The sequence below is a fragment of the Heterodontus francisci genome, chromosome 30 (assembly GCF_036365525.1).
Source record: "Heterodontus francisci isolate sHetFra1 chromosome 30, sHetFra1.hap1, whole genome shotgun sequence".
Classification (NCBI taxonomy): domain Eukaryota; kingdom Metazoa; phylum Chordata; class Chondrichthyes; order Heterodontiformes; family Heterodontidae; genus Heterodontus; species Heterodontus francisci.
The window spans coordinates 48,487,715-48,509,953 of record NC_090400.1 but is presented as its reverse complement, the minus strand read 5'-3'; the positions used below and the strand labels follow the sequence as shown (position 1 = coordinate 48,509,953).

Here is a 22,239-nt window from a genome sequence, read left to right as displayed (position 1 = left end):
GAGAGCACTGGGTGAACCACATCTCACAAGTGAGCAGGGTGAGGCAGGAGGAAAGAGGATGGAGGAAAGACATAGCTATGCACTGCTGGGTGGAGATGCTAGGCCTCTGGTGTCACACATAAGAAGGGTCTTTCTAGAGCATCAGAGGCAGATGAGCTCCCACATGTCGGAGATCCCTGAGGCATTGTGGAGGCATGGGCAGACATGCAGCACATGTGCTTCGTTATGTCTCAGGGTTTTGAGCGCATGAGCTCCTCCATTGAGAGAGTGGCCAACCTCTTGGAGAAGCATGTGCAGCATCACTCTGAATGGATGCAGGAGCAGCGTGCTGAAATGCACAGAAAGAGTGAGACTCTCTGTAGCATTGACCGCTCAGTGTTGCTGATTGTGCAGAGATGCATGGAGTGGATGCCAGCTGTGTACCAGCTAGTGGTCTCGTTCAGCATACAAGGGCACTATGAAGGACTGAGGCAAATGAAGAGGCTGATGAGGGACCACCCCTCAAGGGCACTGGCATCAGCCCTCACCTCCTTGGCCCCTCTGACTGGAGAACCATCCATGCAGCAAGGCCCTGTGATAGAAGCTGCCCCTGCAGTAAAACAGATGCAGCAGCCTGTGGAGGAGCCCTCATGGGCATCTCTACAATGAGGACGGTGTGAAGAGAGACAAGGGAGCAGGCTGCCTCCACCTCATCCTCAGCCACAGAGAGAGCACCTCATGGGAGAAGATGTGAATGCAAGGCACCGCATTGTTAGATGCAGTTTATGGGTCACTTGGGTGATGCTTTTTGAGTTTGTATGTTCATTATCTTTTCATTTATAATATTATTGATTGTGCCAATGAGCAGACTTGGGTGTTTTCAATGCTTGATCTCAAAAGGGCCACAGAGTGAAAGGCCGGGGTGGATGATGGGGGTGCTGGGTTTCATGCAGTGCCATGGTCTGTGTTGGGGGAGACTATTGGCAGTGGAAACCCCATTTTCAATCAATGTGGATGGCAATGGTATTATTCCAATGTGTATGCTTACTGGATAATTTCTCTGAAGGAAGGTGCATTACTGAGTCATCTGTCATAAGGACTGGGAGCCACACAATTAGCATGGCCCTTGCAGCCATGCCAGCCTGCCATGAGCCCTGGGATGGCCTCGGTGGACTTTCCCCAATGCCTGGGCACCGGGCTTCTCTGGAGTACCCCCTTCGTCCTCCTTTTTCTCCTTTCCTTCCTCCTCCACGTCCTCCTCCGAGGAAGAGTAGCGTGCTGGATCCTTCTCTTCATCCAGCTCCAGATGTCTTTGCATAGTTGTACAGTGTGCAGCAGACAACCATGAGACGCCCTGGCTGGCTTGTACTGGAGGGCACTACCTGATCAGTCAATGTAAGTCCATCTTCAAGATGCCAATGGTCTGTTCAATGCAGGTACATGTTAGTAGATGGCTTTGGTAGCACCTCTCCATGGCTGGGTACCGGACGGCCGTCAGGAGCCACCTCTTCAGGGGTAACCGAGCAGCCACCTATAGAGTCTGGATGTTGGCCTAAAAATGTTTGGCACCTGGGACTCTTGAAGGATAAAGGCATCATGACATCTGCCTGGGAACTGAGTGCACACCTGTAAGATGCACTTCCTGTGGTCACAGACCACCTGGACATTCATTGAGTGGAAGACTTTTCTGTTCAGGAATCTGGATGGCTGGTATGTTAGTGCCTTGATGGCTTCATGGGTACCACCGATGACCCACTGGACCTGAGGGAATCCATCCATGGTGGCAAAGCCCAATGCCCTCTGTGCCTGTGCTGGCCCATCTGTCTCAAAATGGATGTAGTTCCCCGCCCTCTGGAAGAGGGCATCCATGACCTGCAGGATGGCATGATGAGCTACCGACTGCGAGATGCCACCCAGGTCCACAGCTGATCCTTGGAATGACCCGAATGCATAAATATTCAGTGCCATGGTGACCTTGACAGTCACAGGTGGGGGGGCTGCCATGAGAGGCGTGAGGTATCAGGTCATTGAGGACCAGAGCACAAATGTCTGAGATTAACTCCCTGGATAGGCGCAGTCTTCTACAGCATTGGCACTCTGTCATTTGCAGATAGCTGACTCTTGGGCGGTACACCTGATGTTTTGGGTAGCGTCTTCTTCCCCTTGCAGCCTCTCGCTGTGCTCCTCTGGTCTCTTCCTGACCAGAAGGATGCATCTGCTGAATCTCCTCCGTGCTACTCTGTCCACTGTCAGAGAAGCCTGTTTCCATCTCAACTTCCTTTCTTGCTGCTCATTGGTTTACCAGGTCTTCCTCTACCCACCTTTGATGCCCAGTTGATGCCAGCAGACTCATGTCACTCTCAAGAGTCAAATCACTCATAGTTCACAAATGCAAGTTTCTCAGCACCAGCGATGGCAACTGTGCTTGAGCAGCTGAGTTTAAATCTCCCATCTCTCACAACCGTTGGGCAATGCATTCATTAGCAATCACTGCTCCCTGTTGTGTTCCTGACAGCTGCACCCTAACATGTCCCACACCTTCCTTTTCCCCCGTGCCTCCCAATGGAAAATCTCAAATTGCTGCTCCAAAGACTGTTAATGGAGGCTTGTGGGTTACTGGCTTCCCTTTCCCACTCTCTCTTTGAAAATTGCATTGTTTTCCGGAGGCACCGGGAACCAGTGATGCCATCAAGAGCATGATTTTCAATGCATGCCAACACCCAACCTAACCCTCACAGGCGACTGAAAATCCAGCCCAATGATTCTGGCTCCTTTAATATAAGCACATCTCCCATATAAATTAATGTTAGTGCTGTAGAATGAGTCTTCAGTTCCACTTGATTAACGATAGTACCTCTTTGCAGTGACAAATCTTCTATTCATCAATATAAAAGCAAAATACTGCAGATGCTGGAAATCTGAAATAAAAACAAGAAATGCTGGAAATACTCAGCAGGTCTGGCAGCATCTTTGGAGAGAGAAGCAGGGTTAACATTTCGAACTCTGCTTCTCTCTCCACAGATGCTGCCAGACCTGCTGAGTATTTCCAGCATTTCTCGTTTTTACTTCTATTCATCAAGGCAGGCAATAATGATGATGGACGATAAATCATTTATCTTCTTTAGTCAATTCCAACATCAAATATTCCCATATAATGTATAATATGTACTAGATTTGGTTTAGCACTTTCACGATAAGATTCTGGTGGACAGGATTTCTAGCTTGATGCAACGGTACAAAATTACAAGTGCTGTTTGCACAGCCAATAACAAACTTTGGGGCTCTTCACTGGCATGAGCTACTATTACTTTTTGTCCCTCTATAGAGTAACTGAAGGAATTGGACATTTGGCCATATTAAGGGATTGCTACTTGTTGCTTCTTTTGCATCCTTTGACCTAATGTGGTCAAGTTTATTTTTTATCTCCCAGCCAAAATCCTATATGAAGTGCTGAAGGCAAGACTTATCATGGAACACAAACATAACATTTATCAGCCTATAAAAATAAAAACAAAAACAAAAGAGTAAATTCACTTAACTTGAAGCTGCATGCGTACCTTGGCAAGTGCCAATATAACAGGCAACACTGAGTAAAATCTATACTGTTACATCGAGAAGTAATTTACAAATGATAAAAAGTGCCAGCTAATGCTGCATGCTAAATGAGACTAAAATCATCCCCCGCAATAATTTGCTGAACAAACTTACCAATGTTCTCCAAATGTAAGTTCAAAAATTTGATTGCTGTTATCTTGCATTACATTTAGTTCCACACATCAATCACCCTTTTGCCTAATTGGTGACAAATTATTGCAATTTGGTCTGTGGATCTGAGGTGCATAGTACATTTTTCATTATAATTTGTTAAGAAAAACTCTTCACTAATTTCACTCCAGCTTTATGACAGCTGTGACAGGTATTTTCTCAAAAAACGACCTGTTGTTGTTTTCAGTTCAGAATCACATGTCTCTGGCCAATAAGGTTTAAAATACAGTATAGTTTTGAAACAGCTTTATTATTTTCCCATAGGGTTCAAACCTCCTGTGCTGGCACCAGCATGCTCTGTAGTTGTGTTACTCTTTGAGATGCCTGGTTTAAGATTGCTGAGTAAAACATGTCTAAGCTTATTTTTCATCTGATTTATTATTTTGAGTTTAAGAAAAAGGAAAGAACGCTAAAAATAGATTAAAGATTAATTGACTGATGGCGATGTCCTTTAGGGAAGGAAATCTGCTGTCCTTACCTGGTCTGGCCCACATGTGACTCCAGACCCACAGCAATGTGGTTGACTCTTACATGCCCTCTGAAATGGCCTAGCAAGCCACTCAGTTGTATCTAACCGCTACAAAGTCAATAAAAAGGAATGAAACCAGACGGACCACTTGACATCGACCTAGGCACCGGAAACGACAACGGCAAACGCAGCCCTGTCGACCTTGCAAAGTCCTCCTTACTAACATCTGGGGGCTTGTGCCAAAGTTGGGAGAGCTGTCCCACAGACTAGTCAAGCAACAGTCTGAGATAGTCATACTCACGGAATCATACCTTACAGACAATGTCCCAGAAACTGCCATCACCATCCCCGGGTATGTCCTATCCCACCGGCAGGACAGACCCCCAGAGGTGGTGGCACAGTGGTATACAGTAGGGAGGGAGTTGCCCTGGGAGTCCTCAACATCGACTCTGGACCCCATGAAGTCTCATGGCATCCGATCAAACATGGACAAGGAAACCTGGCTGATTACCGCCTACCGCCCTCCCTTAGCTGATGAGTCAGTACTCCTCCATGTTGAACAGCACTTGGAGGAAACACAGAGGGTGGCGAAGACACAAAATGTACTCTGGGTGGGGGACTTCAATGTCCATCACCAAGAGTGGCTCGGTAGCACCACTACTGACAGAGTTGGCCGAGTCCTAAAGGACATATCTGCTAGACTGGGTCTGCGGCAGGTGGTGAGGGAACCAACAAGAGGGGAAAACATACTTGTTCTCATCCTCACCAATCTGCCTGCCGCAGATGTATCTGTCCATGATAGTATTGGTAGGAGTGACAACCGCACAGTCCTTGTGGAGACGAAGTCCCGCCTTCACATTGAGGATACCCTCCATCGTGTTGTGTGGCACTACCACCGTGCTAAATGGGATAGATTTCGAACAGATCTAGCAGTGCAAAACTGGGCATCCATGAGGCGCTGTGGGCCATCAGCAGCAGCAGAATTGTGCTCAACCACAATCTGTAACCTCATGGCCTGGCATATCCCCCACTCTATCATTACCATCAAGCCAGGAGACCAACCCTGGTTCAATGAAGAGTGCAGGAGGGCATGCCAGGAGCAGCACCAGGCATACCTCAAAATGAATTGTCAACCTGGTGAAGCTACAATACAGGACTATCTGTGTGCTAAACTGCGTAAGCAGCATGAGATAGGCAGAGCTAAGTGATCCCATAACTAACGGATCAGATCTAAGCTCTGCAGTCCTGCCACATCCAGCTGAGAATGGTGGTGGGCAATTAAACAACTAACTGGAGGAGGTGGCTCCACAAATATCCCCATCTTCAATGATGGGGGGGGGGGGCTAACACATCAGTGCGAAAGATAAGGCTGAAGCATTTGCAACAATCTTCAGCCAGAAGTGCCGAGTTGATGATCCATCTCAGCCTCCTCCTGAAGTCCCCAGCATCACAGATGCCAGACGTCAGCCAATTCGATTCACTCCACGTGATATCAAGAAACGACTGAAGGCACTGGACACTGCAAAAGCTATGGGCCCTGACAATATTCTAGCAATAGTACTGAAGACCTATGCTCCAGAACTTGCTGCGTCCCTAGCCAAGCTGTTCCAGTACAGCTACAACACTGGCATCTACCCTGCGATATGGAAAATTGCCCAGGTATGTCCTGTACACAAAAAGCAGGACAAGTCCAACCCGGCCAATTACCGTCCCATCAGCCTACTTTCAATCATCAGTAAAGTGATGGAAGGTGTCATCAACAGTGCCATCAAGCGGCACTTGCTTAGCAATGACCTGCTCAGTGACGCTCAGTTTGGGTTCCGCCAAGGCCACTCAGCTCCTGGCCCCATTACACCCTTGGTTCAAACATGGACAAAATCGCTGAACTCCAGAGGTGAGGTGAGAGTGACTGCCCTTGACATCAAGGCAGCATTTGACTTGAGTATGGCATCAAGGAGCCCGAGCAAAACTGAGGTCAATGGGAATCAGGGGGAAAACCCTCCACTGCCTGGAGTCATACCTAGCACAAATGAAGATGGTTGTGGTTATTGGAGGTCAATCAACTGAGCTCCAGGACATCACTGCAGGAGTTCCTCAGGGTAGTGTCCTAGGCCCAACCATCTTCAGCTGCTTCATCAATGACCTTCCTTCAATCATAAGGTCAGAAGTGGGGATGTTCGCTGATGATTGCACAATGTTCAGCACCATTCGTGACTCCTCAGATACTGAAACAGTCCGTGTAGAAATGCAGCAAGACCTGGACAATATCCAGGCTTGGGCTGATAAGTGGCAAGTAACATTTGCGCCACACAAGTGCCAGGCAATGACCATCTCCAACAAGAGAGAATCTAACCATCTCCCCTTGACATTCAACGGCATTACCATCGCTGAATCCCCCACTATCAACATCCTAGGGGCTACCATTGACCAGAAACTGAACTGGGGTAGCCATATAAATACCGTGGCTACAAGAGCAGGTCAGAGGCTAGGAGTCCTGAGGCGAGGAACTCACCTGACTCCCCAAAGCCTGTCCACCATCTACAAGGCACAAGTCAGGAGTGTGATGGAATATTCTCCACTTGCCTGGATGGGTGCAGCTCCAACAATACTCAAGAAGCTCGACACCATCCAGGACAAAGCAGCCCACTTGATTGGCACCCCATCTACAAACATTCACTCCCTCCACCACCAACTCACAGTGGCAGCTGTGTGTACCATCTATAAGATGCAATGCACCAAGGCTCCTTAGACAGCACCTTCCAAACCCGCGACCTCTGCCAACTAGAAGGACAAGGGCAGCAAATGCATGGGAACACCACCACCTGCAAGTTCTCCTCCAAGTCACACACCATCTTGACTTGGAACTATATCGCCATTCCTTCACTGTCGCTGAGTCAAAATCCTGGAACTCCCTTCCTAACATCACTGTGGGTATACCTACCCCAAATGGACTGCAGCGTTTCAAGAAGGCAGCTCACCACCACCTTCTCAAGGGCAATTAGGGATGGGCAATAAATGCTGGCCTGGCCAGCGACGCCCACATCCCATGAATGAATTAAAAAAAATATTAGTTGATGGCCACTAGGTAATTCTGTGCATTGAATTTCTGAAAGCTCTCTCTCAACTCTGTTGTGACCTTATACTTAAATAACCTCGTATTATCAGCTGACTATGGACAGCTCAATAGGAAGTCTACGAATTGAAATAAAAGGAATCAGAAAAATTGCACAACTTCTTCCCTCATCAACAAAAACATTGATTCTTCTTCCATTCACCCATCCATGATCAAGAATGGAAGAAACAGGCAAAATCACAACATCCTCTAACATGATAAATTCCTACACTTCAATAACCAATGACTTGGTTTCATTTTAATTATACGCAGTGAAAATAATCTCTGGAGAATGTTTTTCATAATCATGTGCCTATTTGCTGTGCTACCCTGAAAAAGATGACAGCCATACTTGATGAACTACAATTGCTAAAGTTCAGACAAAATACAATTATTATGTTAAGGATTTTTGACATTTTAGTATGAATCCGAACAGTTTTGACTAAATTATATTTGTGTATAATCTCATTATATGTACGTGGGAGTAACTTGCTTTTTTTTGTAAAGTGGATACTTCTACACTATTGTTAATGATCGAGGCAGGAGGAGTGCACTGTTAATTCAGTCCTACTTTTTCACAGGTCACACAGGTTTTTAAAAATTTTCCCACTTACTGAAACAATCAGATACACAATTTTCCCCAGAATAGAACACACTAACCAGGTTTCTTTACTGGACAACAAAATTAACAGTTTATTATAAAACAAGTCTTAACTAGTAATGAAGTAAAGCAATATCACGCAGATTGAATTTTTAAAGTTCCAACATTAAATTTTTATGAAGTCCCCTTTCTGCATTAACCAAATTTTAAAGTCCCTTTTTACCTTAGCCCCTTCACACTTACACAGACACATAAACACAGAAAAAATAAAAAGGGATTTTTAGATCAGAGCTCTATTACAGACAAAAAAACCCTGGCAGATCACTTGCCCACCCCTGAAGAAAATAGCAGATGAGACATGCTGCACCAAACTGGCACACAGTCCAACCTCCAAGCACATGCAGACAGGTCACTAGAATCTTCCAGAATAGTTCTCTTTAGCTGGCGTTGAAAAGTAATTTAGCAGGACTTTCTCAAATATAGGAAACAAGATGAATCAACACAATGGGCTTCACAGAATCTTTTAGGGAATTGTGGAAAAGCGAGCTGGGTTGTTGTCTTCTGTTCTTCCTTGGAATTCTCTGCTCCTTTTTTGACACTTCAGCAGCTCTTGACTGCTTCCATATCTACTTCCAGAAGGTAAAACCACACACACACTGACTCACAACCAGAAAGCTTGACAGTTGTGTTCCTGCCCATCCAGGTGCTCTCTGTTATTACTGGGCTTGTCCAATCAAAGGAGCACTTGTTACTTCTCTGCCTCTGTTACTAGGGTTTCTGCTATCCAAGCTGAGTCTTGTGACAGCCAGAAACACTCTTGCCAATCCAGCTCTCTCTCAGTGTCCTCTTGATTAAAAAAACTGATCCAACATTTATTCAGCTTAACCATAAATTCCTTTAAAAATACTTTTTAACAAAAATAATCACTTTCATATCACTATGCACCATTTCCCCAAACAGGAAGTCAAAACATAACATTTGGGGCTGGATTTTACCAGCCCCTCGACGCAGTGGGTCATGGCGGGGGGGCCCATAAAATACTTGCGGGAGTGATCTGCCACAATCTATGACTCCGAGAAGGCCCCGCCGCATATTACCGGCGGTGGCAAGGCCTCAGTGCATCCCCCCCTCTGCTTAGCGGCAGGGCCTTCATTTAAATATTAAAATGCATTAAAATAAATGGTCATGAACTTACCTGGACCGTGCAGCCGTCGCACAGCGATATTACAGGTGTTGGCCGCAACACATGCTTTCGGAACTCGGTATGGAGTTCTGAGGCGAGAAACTGGTGGGGAGGGGGAGGACTAAAGTTATCGAGGGAGCGGCGAAAACTATTGCTATTGATTGTGGGGATGGTGGGAAGGAGTTACATAGGACATAGGAAGATAGGAACAGGAGTAGGCCATTCAGCCCCTCGAGCCTGTCCCACCATTCAATGAGATCATGGCTGTTCCACGGCCTAACTCCATATACCTGGCTTTGGCCCATATGCCTTAATATCTTTCCTTAACAAAAATCTATCTATCTCAGATTTAAAATTAACAACTGTTCTAGCTTCAACTGCTGTTTGTGGGAGAGAGTTCCAAACCTCTACCACCCTTTGCGTGAAGGAGTGCTTCCTAACATCTTTTCTGAACGGTCTGGTCCGCATTTTTAGACTATGCCCCCTAGTTTTAGAATCTCCAACCAGTGGAAATAGTTTATCTTTATCTAGCCTGCATTTTCCTGTTAATATCTTGAAGACTTCGATCAGATCATCCCTTAACCTTCTAAATTCTAGCGAAAACAGGCCTAATTTGTGTAATCTCTCCTTGTAACTTAACCCCTGTAGTCCAGGTATCATTCTTGTAAACCTACGTTGCACTCCCTCCAATGCCAAAATATCTTTCCTAAGGTGTGGTGCCCAGAACTGCTCATAATACTCCAAGTGGGGTCTAACCAGGGTTTTGTACAGCTGCAGCATAACCTCTGTGTCTTTATACTCCATCCTCCGGATATAAAGGCTAGCATTCCATTAATTTTTTGATTATTTTCTGCACTTGCTCGTGGCATTTTAAAGATCTATGCAACTGAACCCCCAAGTCTCTTTGGGCATCCACTGTACTTAACCTCTTCCCATTTAGAAAGTACCCTGCTCTATACGTTTTTGGTCCAAAATGGATAATCTCACACTTGCCCGCATTGAAATCCATTTGCCACAGTTTTGCCCACTCACCTAGTCTGTCAATATCTCTTTGCAATTTTATGCTATCATCTAGACTGTCTACAATGCTGCCTAACTTTGTATCATCAGCAAATTTGGATATTTGACTTACTATGCCGTCATCCAAGTCGTTAATGAATAATGTGAATGATTGAGGCCCCAACACAGATCCCTGTGGGACACTACTAGTCACATCCTGCCAATCGGAGTACTTACCCATTATCCCCACTCTCTGTCGCCTACCACTCAACCAACTTTCTAAGCATGTCAATAATTTGCCCTCAACTCCATGGGCTTCTCCCTTAGTTAACAGTCTCTTATGTGGGACTTTATCAAATGCCTTCTGGAAGTCCATATAAATAACATCCATAGACACTCCCCTGTCCACCACCTTAGTCACCTCTTCAAAATATTCAATGAGATTTGTCAGGCATGACCTTCCCGTCATGAATCCATGCTGGCTGTCCCTGATTAACTGAAATTTTTCTAGGTGTTCAGTCACCCTATCCTTGATTATAGACTCCAGCAACTTGCCCACCACAGATGTCAGGCTAACTGGTCTGTAATTTCCTTGGTTCCCCCTTTCACCCTTCTTAAAATGTGGAGTCACATATGCAACTTTCCAATCCAGAGGGACCACTCCTGAATCTAGAGAACTCTGAAAGACTTATAGTCAGGGAATCTACAATGTGCTCCCCTACTTCCTTTAAAACCCTCGGATGGAAACCGTCAGGTCCTGGGGATTTCTCACTCTTTAGTTCCATTAATTTCCTTGTTACTGATGTTTTACGTTAAATGTATTAAGTCCCTGTCCCCTATCGGCTATTTATTTTTTCGGGACTTCCGGCAAGTTATCCTCCTTTTCAACTGTAAATACTGAGGCAAAGTAATTGTTCAACATGTCTGCCATTTCCCCATTATCAATGACAATATCTCCATTTCCAGCTTTTAGTGGGCCTACATTGCTCTTGACCACCTGCTTTCCCTTTATGTAACTATAAAATTTCTTATTGATTTTGATGTCCCTTGCAAGTTTCCTTTCATAATCTCTTTTAGTAGGTCTTATAAGCTGCTTTGTGACCCTTTGCTGGTCTTTGTATCGATCCCACTCGGCCGATCTATGCTGCGTTTTGCATTTTTGTAAGCCCTTTTTGTTTTATGCTATCCCTAATCTCTTTAGTTGTCCATGGCTGTTTTTTCTATGAAGTGGAGTTTTTTCATCTCAGGGGTATATACTCGCTCTGTATTTCGTTTAATGTTTCTTTAAATATTCTCCACTGTTCTTCAGTCGTTTGACCTATGAACAGATCTACCCAGTTTACCGTGGACAGTTTCTGTCTCATCCCGGTAAAGTCAGCCTTACCCAAGTCTAAAATTCTAGTAGCTGATTCGTGCTTTTCACTTTCAGACGCTACCTTGAATTCGATCATGTTGTGATCACTATTGGATAAATGTTCACGCACAGTTAGGCTACTAATTAAATTTGGCTCATTACTCATAACTAAATCTAATATTGCCTGTCCCCTTGTTACATCCAGGACATATTGCTGTAGGAAACTATCCCGGACACACTCCAGAAATTCACTACCTTTCTGACAGGTGCTAGTCTGCCTCTCCCAATCTATGTGTAAGTTAAAATCCCCCATTAATACTACTCTGCCTTTGTTACACACTTGCCTAATTTGTGCATTTATACAATCTAACACCTCAGAGGCGAGGGTCAAAGATGCTGAAGTTTGGGGGGGGAAGTTTGGAATTTCAAAAAGTTTATATAGGGGGGATAGGTCAATTTATGTATTTTGTACTCAATGTGGGGGGTTGGTGGGAGAGGGGATTCAAAGTTAAATTAAATGTTTATTGAAATTTATATCAAAGTGGGACCGTTAAAGATGTGAATGTAACTGAAGGCTTGAGCCCCTTGAAAAATGGCGCCGGCAACTGCACGGTGGCGCCAGACGCCGTTGCCAGGGACACAGCGGCTGCCCCCGATGACATAGAGCGGGCAGCCGCTCATTTAAATCAGCCCCTGTGCAAAATATCACGGGGACTCAGGGATGGCGCATCCACGCAGGATGCATGCCGCCATCAGAGTGCGTCACTGCGAACTGCGGCGCACTCATAAAATTCAGCCCTTGGTATCAGACTGCTACCAATGTATCACTCAAGCCAAATCCAGGATAACTTGTCCACTGACATTTTTCCCCTCCTTGCTTGTGGAGGAACACTAAGCCTTACTTTATGCCTCTTTTTAAGAGCACAAACTGAGGTGAGGAACTAATAATATGAGTTACTGTAGACATGAATATATGTTCCACTGCTCTGGCACAGTGTGTTGGTACATTCTTGCATTATCTCTTGACTTGTATTTATTTAAGAACAACTTCAGACTGCATTGACAATACCAACTGCCAATGAATTCGGACTAAGATTTTATATCACTGTTAAAAAGTGTATGTTCTTGGTTGTAACATTTTATAACAGTGTTGTACTGACTGAGTCTTTCTAAATCTTATTTAATCCTAGCTTGGATTCTGATGAATAAATTATAGTGCTTGGCAGTAGTTTCTATTTTGTATTTGGCCCACTGTAGCTATTTTATTAGCATCTAGCACTGGTAAGATTTGTAACATACCAAGCATTTTGAATTTTTTCCCACTGAATGTTAATGTGCTGGTTGATATCTTAAGTCTTGTATTTGCTATTTCTAACAGGACCGTGACCTTCCAAGGTTGATCAGAGGACAGGCACACAGATGCATGGGGACCTATGACCAGAGAAGAAACCTTTTTAAATGTGTGTCTGTCAGGCCTGCCTCAATTGTAGAACAAAAAACCTTCACTGAATTTGTCAGCATAGCAGATGGTGAAATGACACAGTTTGTTAAGGGACTAAATGAAGTCTGAATAGTTCTTCATAACCAATATCAAAATTTGGCATTTATTTTTGTTATGTAGGAGGCTCAAACAAAGGGCACTGTAGATGCAGTTTGCAATATGATTTTCATACGGTTTCAAAATTTTAATTTTAAAATTACAATTATAAATTGTATAAATATGTTTTGTGAATCAACACATTTTGACAGAACCTTTAAACCTTTTGCTTTAAAATTGATGTATTCAGCACCAAATTGCTTTCAGCAGATTTAAAGTGTTTGTTGAGGTACAAGGATTCCATTATAAGGTTCCTTTGAAAATTGGAGAATTCAGAATGCTAAACTGTGATGCCTTTTGTGAACATTATTCATCTTTAATGTAAACACAAACCTGTTACTTATCAGAATACATTTTTTTATTTATCACTGGTTCTTTAAAGTTCTCCCTTGCAGCATTTACTGAGGTGCTTTACTTAGAATACAATTTAGGGGGAATTTTTTTCTCATCGATTGAAAGTTGGCAGCTCAATGAAGAAATTTAAATAAGGCTATAAACTGAAGAGCTGTCATCTAAACTTTGAGATTGTACTACTCCCTATGTAAAACGTGCTGTTTCAATTTTATGCAGAGATTTTTTAAAATTTGATCATTTCTTGTCTTATTGCAGACATTGGCTGTCAGTGAGCACCACTTCTGATGTGTCATGATGTTCACATAAGAGGATTAATGATTGTGACATCATTATTGCAGGGTTATTGAGAAGTAATCAGCATTTTATTACAAGAAAATTCTATGTTCAGTATATATTATCTCATAAAAATCAATAACAGTTCTGCATATTGTGCCACAATCTAATAAATATTAAATTGTTTTCATTCAGGTCTACTTTGCTGCTGCATTTGTTGAGCTGTTACTCTGTTGTAACAAAATTCCCATCAGAGCTACAAGCTAATAATAGTTTAAAATAGTAAATCTAGCATCATAGAATGGTTAAAGCACAGAATGAGGACATTTGATCCGTTGTGTCCAAACTGGCTCTCTGCAAGAGCAACTTACCTAGTCCCACTCCCCCACCTTTTCCCTGTAGCCCTGCAAATTTTTTCTCTTCAGATAAATTATCCAATTCTCTTTTGAAGACCTCAATTGAATCTGCCTCCACCACACTCTCAGGCAGTGCATTCCAGATCCTAACTACTCACTGCGTAAAAAAGTTTTCCCTCATGTTGCTGTTGCATCTTTTTCCAATCACCTTAAATAGGTGACCTCTGGTTCTGGATTGTTCTGCCAATGGGAACAATTTCTCCCTATCTGCTCTGTCCAGACCCCTCATGATTTTGAACACCTCTATTAAATCTCCTCTTAATCTTATCTTCTGCAAGCAAAACAGCCTCAGTTTCTCCAACCTGTCCACATAACTGAAGTTCCTCATCCCTGGAACCATTCTCGTGAATTTTTTTTGGCACCCTCTCTAACACCTTCACATCCTTCCTAAAGCATGGTGGCCAAAACTGGACCCAATACTCCAGGTTTATATAGATTTATCATAACTTCCTTGTTTTTGTACTCTGTGCTCCTATTTATAAAGCCCAGGATCCTGTAAGCTTTATTAACGCTTTCTGAACCTGCCTTGCAACTTTCAATGATTTGGGCACATATACCCCAAGTCCATCTGCTTCTGCACTCCCTTTAGAATTGTACCCTTTAATTTATATTGCTACTCTTCATTCTTCCATAATGAAGCACTTCACAATTCTCTGCATTAAATTTCATTTGCCCGCCCATTCAACCATCCTATATCCCCTTGAAGTTTATCACAGTTCACAATACTTCTTTGTGTTATCTGCAAATTTTGAAATAAATCCAGGATTTATATTATTGGAAAGATGTTTTGTTAACTTTATGTCAACATTGGTTGAAATTTTAAACTTAGCTGTTTTGTACAAGAATAAAAAGCAACTACTGCCATATGACTTTTCAATATGGGAGCTCACACATTCATTTGGGATGTCTGAGGGGAACACCACGGAGGAAATGGAAGCCAAGAGGGGAGCTAGATTGCACCAGCTTTGTAAATCTACTGGGTGTTATAAAAGTGGCATGAGTAGTGGTGTGGTAATATATGTAGGGATAAATAACGGTGACATGTTAAGCTTCAACATTTTTGGATGAAGGGAAGAAAAGTAATAAGCATGTCTTTTATGCAATCCTAGGTGAGGCATCGCTACAGTTGGGAAAGGAGATTAGCCTGCTGGTTTGCAGATCTCAATGGCTGGGATTTTATCCAAGCGATGGGGGTTTCAACGTTTGGGAAAAGAAATGCCGAGAACCTCGTGTCTTTTCTATGGGAGGCTCGCTGAATCAAGTGCCAATTAGGCACTTAAGTGAACAGCGGCAGGTCTTGCATGGGATCAAAGACCCCGGCGGCACAAGTCCCGCCCTCAGAGCTGCCAGCCAAACAGAGGCTGGCAGTTCTTTACCTGAGCAGTGCCACCACGAAGGTGGTGGCTACTGCCAGTGGAGCACCTACCCAAGGCCCAGGAGCGGTGCTGGACCCAGGCCATAGATAGATCAGGTGGGAGGGGTTTCAGGGGTAGGGGTCATGGGGAAGAGGGTGTAGGGGGTGACGGTAGCAAGAGCAGTGGGGTGGCTATCAGAAGGTCCTCCCATCCCATTGCCAGGTCCCTCGTTCAGGCACTAAGTGCCTTTTAATGAGGGATGTCTCTCCTGGAGCCGGCAAGCAGCTCACACAGTTTTTCCAGCTGTGCTCCCTGTGTGGTGACAGGACTACCCAGCGCATGTCTAATTGTGGCGGCGGTGGGATGAGGCCATTAACTGGGCATTAATTGCCCTGTTAAGGGCCACAATTGTTGGTGGGGCAAGAAGGCCGTTCACAGGCCTTCCCAACCTGGACTTAATTTTGGAGGAGGCGGGAAGGTGGTGCCACCATCCCATCCGATTATGTACTCTACCCACCTCCAAACCCACTGTGGGGTACGGCATAATATTCCCCACCATGTGCTTAATCACGAGAGGTACAACACACGATTATGGTTTCTATCTCTTATGCGGTGAACATCCAGTCTTGGCGGGGTAACTGGGGGAGAAGTATGTTAGAGACCATGCACTTTTCACAAAGGTGGAGTGGGGAGGGGGGGAAATGGGACACTTAGGGACTATGTTCACCCCAGGTAGTTGCAGTTAGTAGTGGCCAAACTGGGAGAGGAATTAAATTTAAACAAAGTGAACAAGTTAGGTGCTGAAATTTGATAAGATGTCCTCCTGATAAGACCAGGTTTTCAGTTGAATATTTTGTTTGTAATGACACAGGAAGTCCTGGTTTTTCTTTGCTACAATAAATGCCCCAAGCTGTTTATATATGAACATCTGGGTCAACTAAATCCCCTAAGAGGTAATCGCGACCAAGAACTGATTTGGAGGCATATGGTCCCTGCCAGTATGAAGTGAGCTTCTCACCAAATCTATTTCCAGATTTTATTTTTAAGAATGTTTTATCTAAATGTATAATTCAGCTTGCTACTAGTTTTGCTAGTAGAACAATTTTTTGGGGGGGAAAATTACTATGTGGGAGAACTGGAGTGGTAAACCCAAGATTAGGCATCTTTTAATGAGTTTTGGATCTTTGAATTGTTCTGCAATATAAATGGGACAGTTCTATCAAAAAGAGACAGCAGGCTAAATTTTATGAGGGCGCTGCAAATCGAGGCAGCGCACTCTGATCTCAGGGGTCTTCCTGTGCGGATGCGCCGTCGCTGAGCCCTCGTGATATTTCGTGCGGGGGCTCATTTAAATGAAGGGGGCAGAGTGGCTACCCCCGATGACATAGAGGGGACAACTGCTCCGGCAACGGTGTCCGGTGCCACTGTGCAGACACTGGCGCCATTTTTAAAGGGCTGCAAGCCCTTCAACTAGATCGAAATTTTTAAAGGTGCCACTGCACTGAAATGAAAAATAAGATGTTATTGAAACTTTCTATCCCCTTTCCCATGGCCCACTCCCTCCAAACCGCCCCGCACTGAGTTATCAATTAATAAAATAACCTTTCCCCCCACCCCCCCGGAAAACCACATTTTTAAATGACAAACTTTCACCTCCCAACTTCAGTACCTTTGACTCTCAACCCATTCCCACCATCCCCACATCCAAGCGGTGTGGTTTTCCCTGCTCTCCCCCACTCTGAAACTTTCATTCCTCCCCCCTCCACACCAGTGTCATGCCTTGGAACTCTGAACAGAGTTTCGAAGGCACGGGAGCTCCGGCTGGCAGATGGAATATCGACAAGGGACGGCCGTCACTACCAGGTAAGTAATTATTCTTTAATTTAACTAACATTTGCATATGAAAATGAAGGCCCTGCACCAAGGCCTCGCTGCTGCCGGTAAAATGTGGCAGGGCCTTCCTGGCGTTGGGGGTCGTAGCGGGCCTCTCCTGGAAGGATTTTTGACGCTCCCCACCCCCGCCATGACTGCTGCGCTGGAGGGCTAGTAAAATTCAGCACAATATGTTTCAATGTTAAATCCAGATTGCGACTTAGTTTAAATGAAACACAAGTTTCTGGTAATGAGATGTGATTATACACATTTTTAATAATAACACCTCAGTTACATGATTTTAAAGTAATGTTTTTTTTATAATTATACTACATATAGAATCTGTAGACTCCTGGTTCATTTCTGCAGAGAGGGACCTTCAGTGTTTTTTTTCAAATCATTGACAGTGGATTATTCTATAGTAAACCAGCCATGCTTACTGTGTGTTTATTTTAAGATTTTTTTGTAAGCCTACATTATTATCTCCCAGATTTGTTGCCATTTGGGCCATTTCATCTGATGTAATTGTTTGTGTCACTACAGTGTCCCTGTATATCCTCACTGATGAATCTGCCTGAAATGGTTGCAAACTAAAGTAAATTAATTTAAATTGACAGGATTTTTTAAACCTCAAATCCAGTTGTAAAAATAAAACAGACATTGGAGACTGTTGGATTCCTAAGAATAAACAACATGTCTTTTGATTGACATAATTAACTTTTGCTTGTGGTATCTTTGAGTTATGAGATTGGTTGCAGTAGATTTATTTTTTCACTATCACTGGTTCCCACCTTGTATCCCTGATTGTAATGGGAATTTTGTTAGAATGGATTGTTAATTAACTGCAAATATAGAGAGTGAGAAATATATTTTGTTAACAGCACCATCTTTCAATCACAACAGAACCTATTGAAATAGAGGTTTGCAGCATATCTCATAAACAGATGAAAAAAATAAGCAATTTGGTCCATTGATTTTTGCCTCTTTGCAAATCTGTCTCCTTACACTCAGTGACAATTTTAAATTCTCCTTATCACAGACTCTGCAACAGGTAAAATTGTTTTTACAAAGTGTTTTCACCACGAGGCCTCACCACCACCGGCAATATCGGGCTGGGCCTTCCCAGTGTCGAGGCCCATGGCGAGCCTCTGCCAGAGACATTTTCTGGCTCCCGCCACAACCCCTGATGTCATGGGGGTGGGGGGGGGGAGGGGGGCTGTAAAATTCAGCCCCTAGTATCTCAAATCTCTTCCTGTAATTATAGTTTTCCAACCCTGGCATTATCCTGACAAATCTACACTATATGGTATCTATAGCTTTAATCTTTCTCTTTGCTGTTTGCCAAGTTCCCTATTTGTGTGTTAACAGTAAATTTTGAGACTGTACTCCCTATAACCAAGTGCACATAATCTATATTTACCAAGAAGAAAATTTCAGTTCATTTACCATTTGTATTTATCCTTAGAACAAATTTTTGATGGACCCTCACATCATCTGTTAGAAATAGGTTATTTTGTACTTTATCTATTTCATATTTAAAGATTTCCCACTGCTGATCCACTGACCTGTTTTATAACTTTTCTGCCCAGTTAACTTGTCTAGATTCCTTCTTATGTCATTAAACTTTGTCTTATTCCAGTTTCACACCCTTATTTTTGAATTGTACCATTTAGCTTCCTATTTTTAAGTACTGATATAGATTCTGTCTTAACGTAGCCTTCTAGGCCATTCTTGCATTCCAGTGCTGCAACAGAATCCTTCAGCAACACTGTAACTCCACCCCTGTAACTTCTGTTCCACGCAAAACAATGGCATCAATTCTCGGGGGAAAATCAAGTACAATAATAATCCAATAAACATGAATTCAGAAAAGGAAGATCCTGTAATCTTCTTAACGTTTTTGATGAAGTGGCAACTCAAGTGGCCTGTGAAACACTCCATGATGTGATGTACCTTGACTTCCAAAAGCCTTTTGACAAAGTTCCACATAAACACTGTTAATTAAACTCAAAATTGTGAGTAAATTCAGAATAAATTTTGGAACTGGATAGGAAATTCACTGTAGGGCAGAAAACAATGAGAACTTATCTAGTCAGACTGACCTTGAATACTGCACCCAGTTCTGGTTGGCAAGAAATGAGAGAAATTCAAGCACTGGAGGAATTGCAGGGATGAGACAGAAATGAAAGATGGGAAAATTCTGGCCTTGCATCCTTGAAAGGAAGCAACCGAGAAATTATTTTATAGAGCTTTTTTAAAATTCGTTTATGAGGATGTGGGCGTCACTGGCCAGGCCAGAATTTATTGCCCACCCCTAATTGCCTTTGAGAAGATGGGGGTGAGATGCCTTCTTGAACCGCTACAGTCCATGTGGGGTAGGTACACCCACAGTGCTGTTAGGTAGGGAGTCCTAGGATTTTGGTCCAGCGACAGTGAAGGAACGGCAATATAGTTCCAAGTCAGGATGGTGTGTGGCTTGGAGGTGTGTGATGTGCCCATTCACCTGCTGCCCTTGTCCTTCTAGCTGGTAGAGGTTGCAGGTTTGGAAGGTGCTGTCTAAGGAGCATTGGTGCATTGCTGCAGTGGATCTTATAGGTGGTGGAAAGGGAGTGAATGTTTGTGGATGGGGTGCCAGTCAAGTGGGCTTCTTAGTCCTGGATGGTGTAGAGATTCTTGAGTGTTGTTGGAGTTGCACCCATCCAGACAAGTGGAGAGTATTCCGTCACACTCCTGACTTGTGCCTTGTACATGGTGGACAGACTTTGGGGAGTCAGGAGGTGAGTTACTCACTGCATGATTCCTAGTCGCTGACCTGCTCTTGTAGACACGATATTTATATAGCTTCTCCAGTTAAGTTTCTGGTCAATGGTAACCCCCAGGATTTTGATAGTAGGGGATTCAGCAATCGTGATGCCATTGAATATCAAGGGGAGATGGTTAGATTCTCTCTTGTTGGAGATGGTCATTGCCTGGCATTTGTGTAGCACGAATGTTACTTGCCACTTATTAGCCCAAGCGTGGATATTGTCCAGGTCTTGCTGCAATTCTAGACAGACTGCTTCAGTATCTGAGAAGTCACGAATGGTGCTGAATATTGTGCAATCATCAGCGAACATTCTGACTTTATGATTGAAGGTAGGCCATTGATGAAGCAGCTGAAAATAGTTGGGTCCAGGACACTACCCTGAGGAACTCCTGCAGTGATGTACTGGAGCTGAGATGATTGACCTGCAACAACCACAGCCATCTTCATTTGTGCTAGGTATGACTCCAAATATTGGAGAGTTTTCCCCCTGATTCCCAGACCTCAGTTTTGCTAGGGCTCCTTGATGCCATACTCAGTCATATGCTGCCTGATGTCAAAGGCAGTTATTCTCACCTCACCTCACCTCATGAGTTCAGCTCTTTTGTCCATGTTTGAACCAAGGCTATAATGAGGTCAGGAGCTGAGTGGCCCTAGCGGAACCCAAACTGAGCGTCACTGAGCAGGTTATTGCTAAGCAAGTGCCGCTTGATTGCACTGTTGACAACACCTGCCATCACTTTACTGATGATCAAGAGTAGACTGATGGGACTGTAATTGGCCGGGTTGGATTTGTCCTGCTTTTTGTGTACAGGACTTACCTGGGCAATTTTCCACATGGCCGGGTAGATGCCAGTGTTGTAGCTGTACTTCAACAGCTTGGTTAGGGGTGCAGCATGTTCTGGAGCACAGGTCTTCAGTACTATTGCCGGAATGTTGTCACTGCAGTATCCAGTGCCTTCAGTTGTTTCTTGATATTACGTGGAGTGAATCAAATTGGCTGAAGACTGGCAGCTGTGATGCTGGGGATTTTAGGGGGAGGCCGAGATGGATCATCCACTCAGCACTTCTGGCTAAAGATTGTTGCAAATACTTCAGCCTTAACTTTTTACTGAAGACAAGGCTCCCGCATCATTGAAGATGGGGATATTTGTGGAGCCACCTCCTCCTGTTAGTTGTTTAATTGTCCACCACCATTCATGACTGGATGTGAGAGGACTGCAGAGCTTAGATCTGATCCGTTGGTTGTGGGATCGCTTAACTCTGTCTATTGCATGCTGCTTACGCTGTTTAGCATGCAAGTAGTCCTGGGTTATAGCTTCATCAGGTTGACACCTCATTTTGAGGTATGCCTGGTGCTGCTCCTGGCATGCCCCCCTGCACTCTTCATTGAACCAGGGTTGACCCCCGGCTTGATGGTAATGGCAGAGTGGAGGATATGCTGGGCCATGATGTTACAGATTATGGTTGAGTACAATTCTGCTGCTGCTGATGGCCCACAGCGCCTCATGGACGCCCAGCTTTGAGTTGCTAGATATGTTCGAAATCTATCCCATTTAGCATGGTGGTAGTGCCACACAACACGATGGAGTGTACCCTCAATGTGAAGATGGGACTTTGTCTCCACAAGGACTGTGCGGTGGTCACTCCTACCAATACTGTCATAGACAAATGCATCTGCGGCAGGCAGTTTGGTGAGGATGAGGTCAAGTATGTTTTTCCCTCCTGTTGGTTCCCTCCCACCTGCCACAGACCCAGTCCAGCAGCTATGTCCTTTAGGACACGGCCAGCTCGTCAGTAGTGGTACTACTGAGCCATTCTTGGTGATGGACTTTGAAGTCCCCCACCCAGAGTACATACTGTGCACTTGCCCCCCTCAGTGCTTCCTCCAAGTGGTTTTCAACGTGGAGGAGTACTGATTCATCAGCTAAGGGGGGCAGTAGGTTGCAATTAACAGGAGGTTTCCTTGCCTATGTTTGACCTGATGCCATGAGACTGAATGGGGTCTGGAGTCGATGTGGAGGACTCCCGGGGCAACTCCCTCTCAACTGTATACCACTGTACTGCCTCCTCTGCTGGGTCTGTCCTGCCGGTGGGACAGGACATA

The 22,239-nt window shown here is 44.2% G+C and overlaps 1 protein-coding gene across 5 annotated transcripts in view; it reads left to right on the top strand.

The window, feature by feature from the left end:
- Nucleotides 1-15,554, top strand: part of LOC137346749 (spermatogenesis-associated protein 22) — an 83,546-nt gene extending 67,992 nt beyond the window's left edge. For all 5 annotated transcript variants that reach the window (XM_068010524.1, XM_068010523.1, XM_068010528.1 and 2 more), the window contains one exon: nucleotides 12,841-15,554. In XM_068010524.1, coding sequence (XP_067866625.1) covers nucleotides 12,841-13,032 — 192 coding nt within the window. In that variant the 3' untranslated portion in view covers nucleotides 13,033-15,554. The remainder of the gene's footprint in view (nucleotides 1-12,840) is intronic.
- The last annotated feature ends 6,685 nt before the right edge of the window (nucleotides 15,555-22,239 follow it).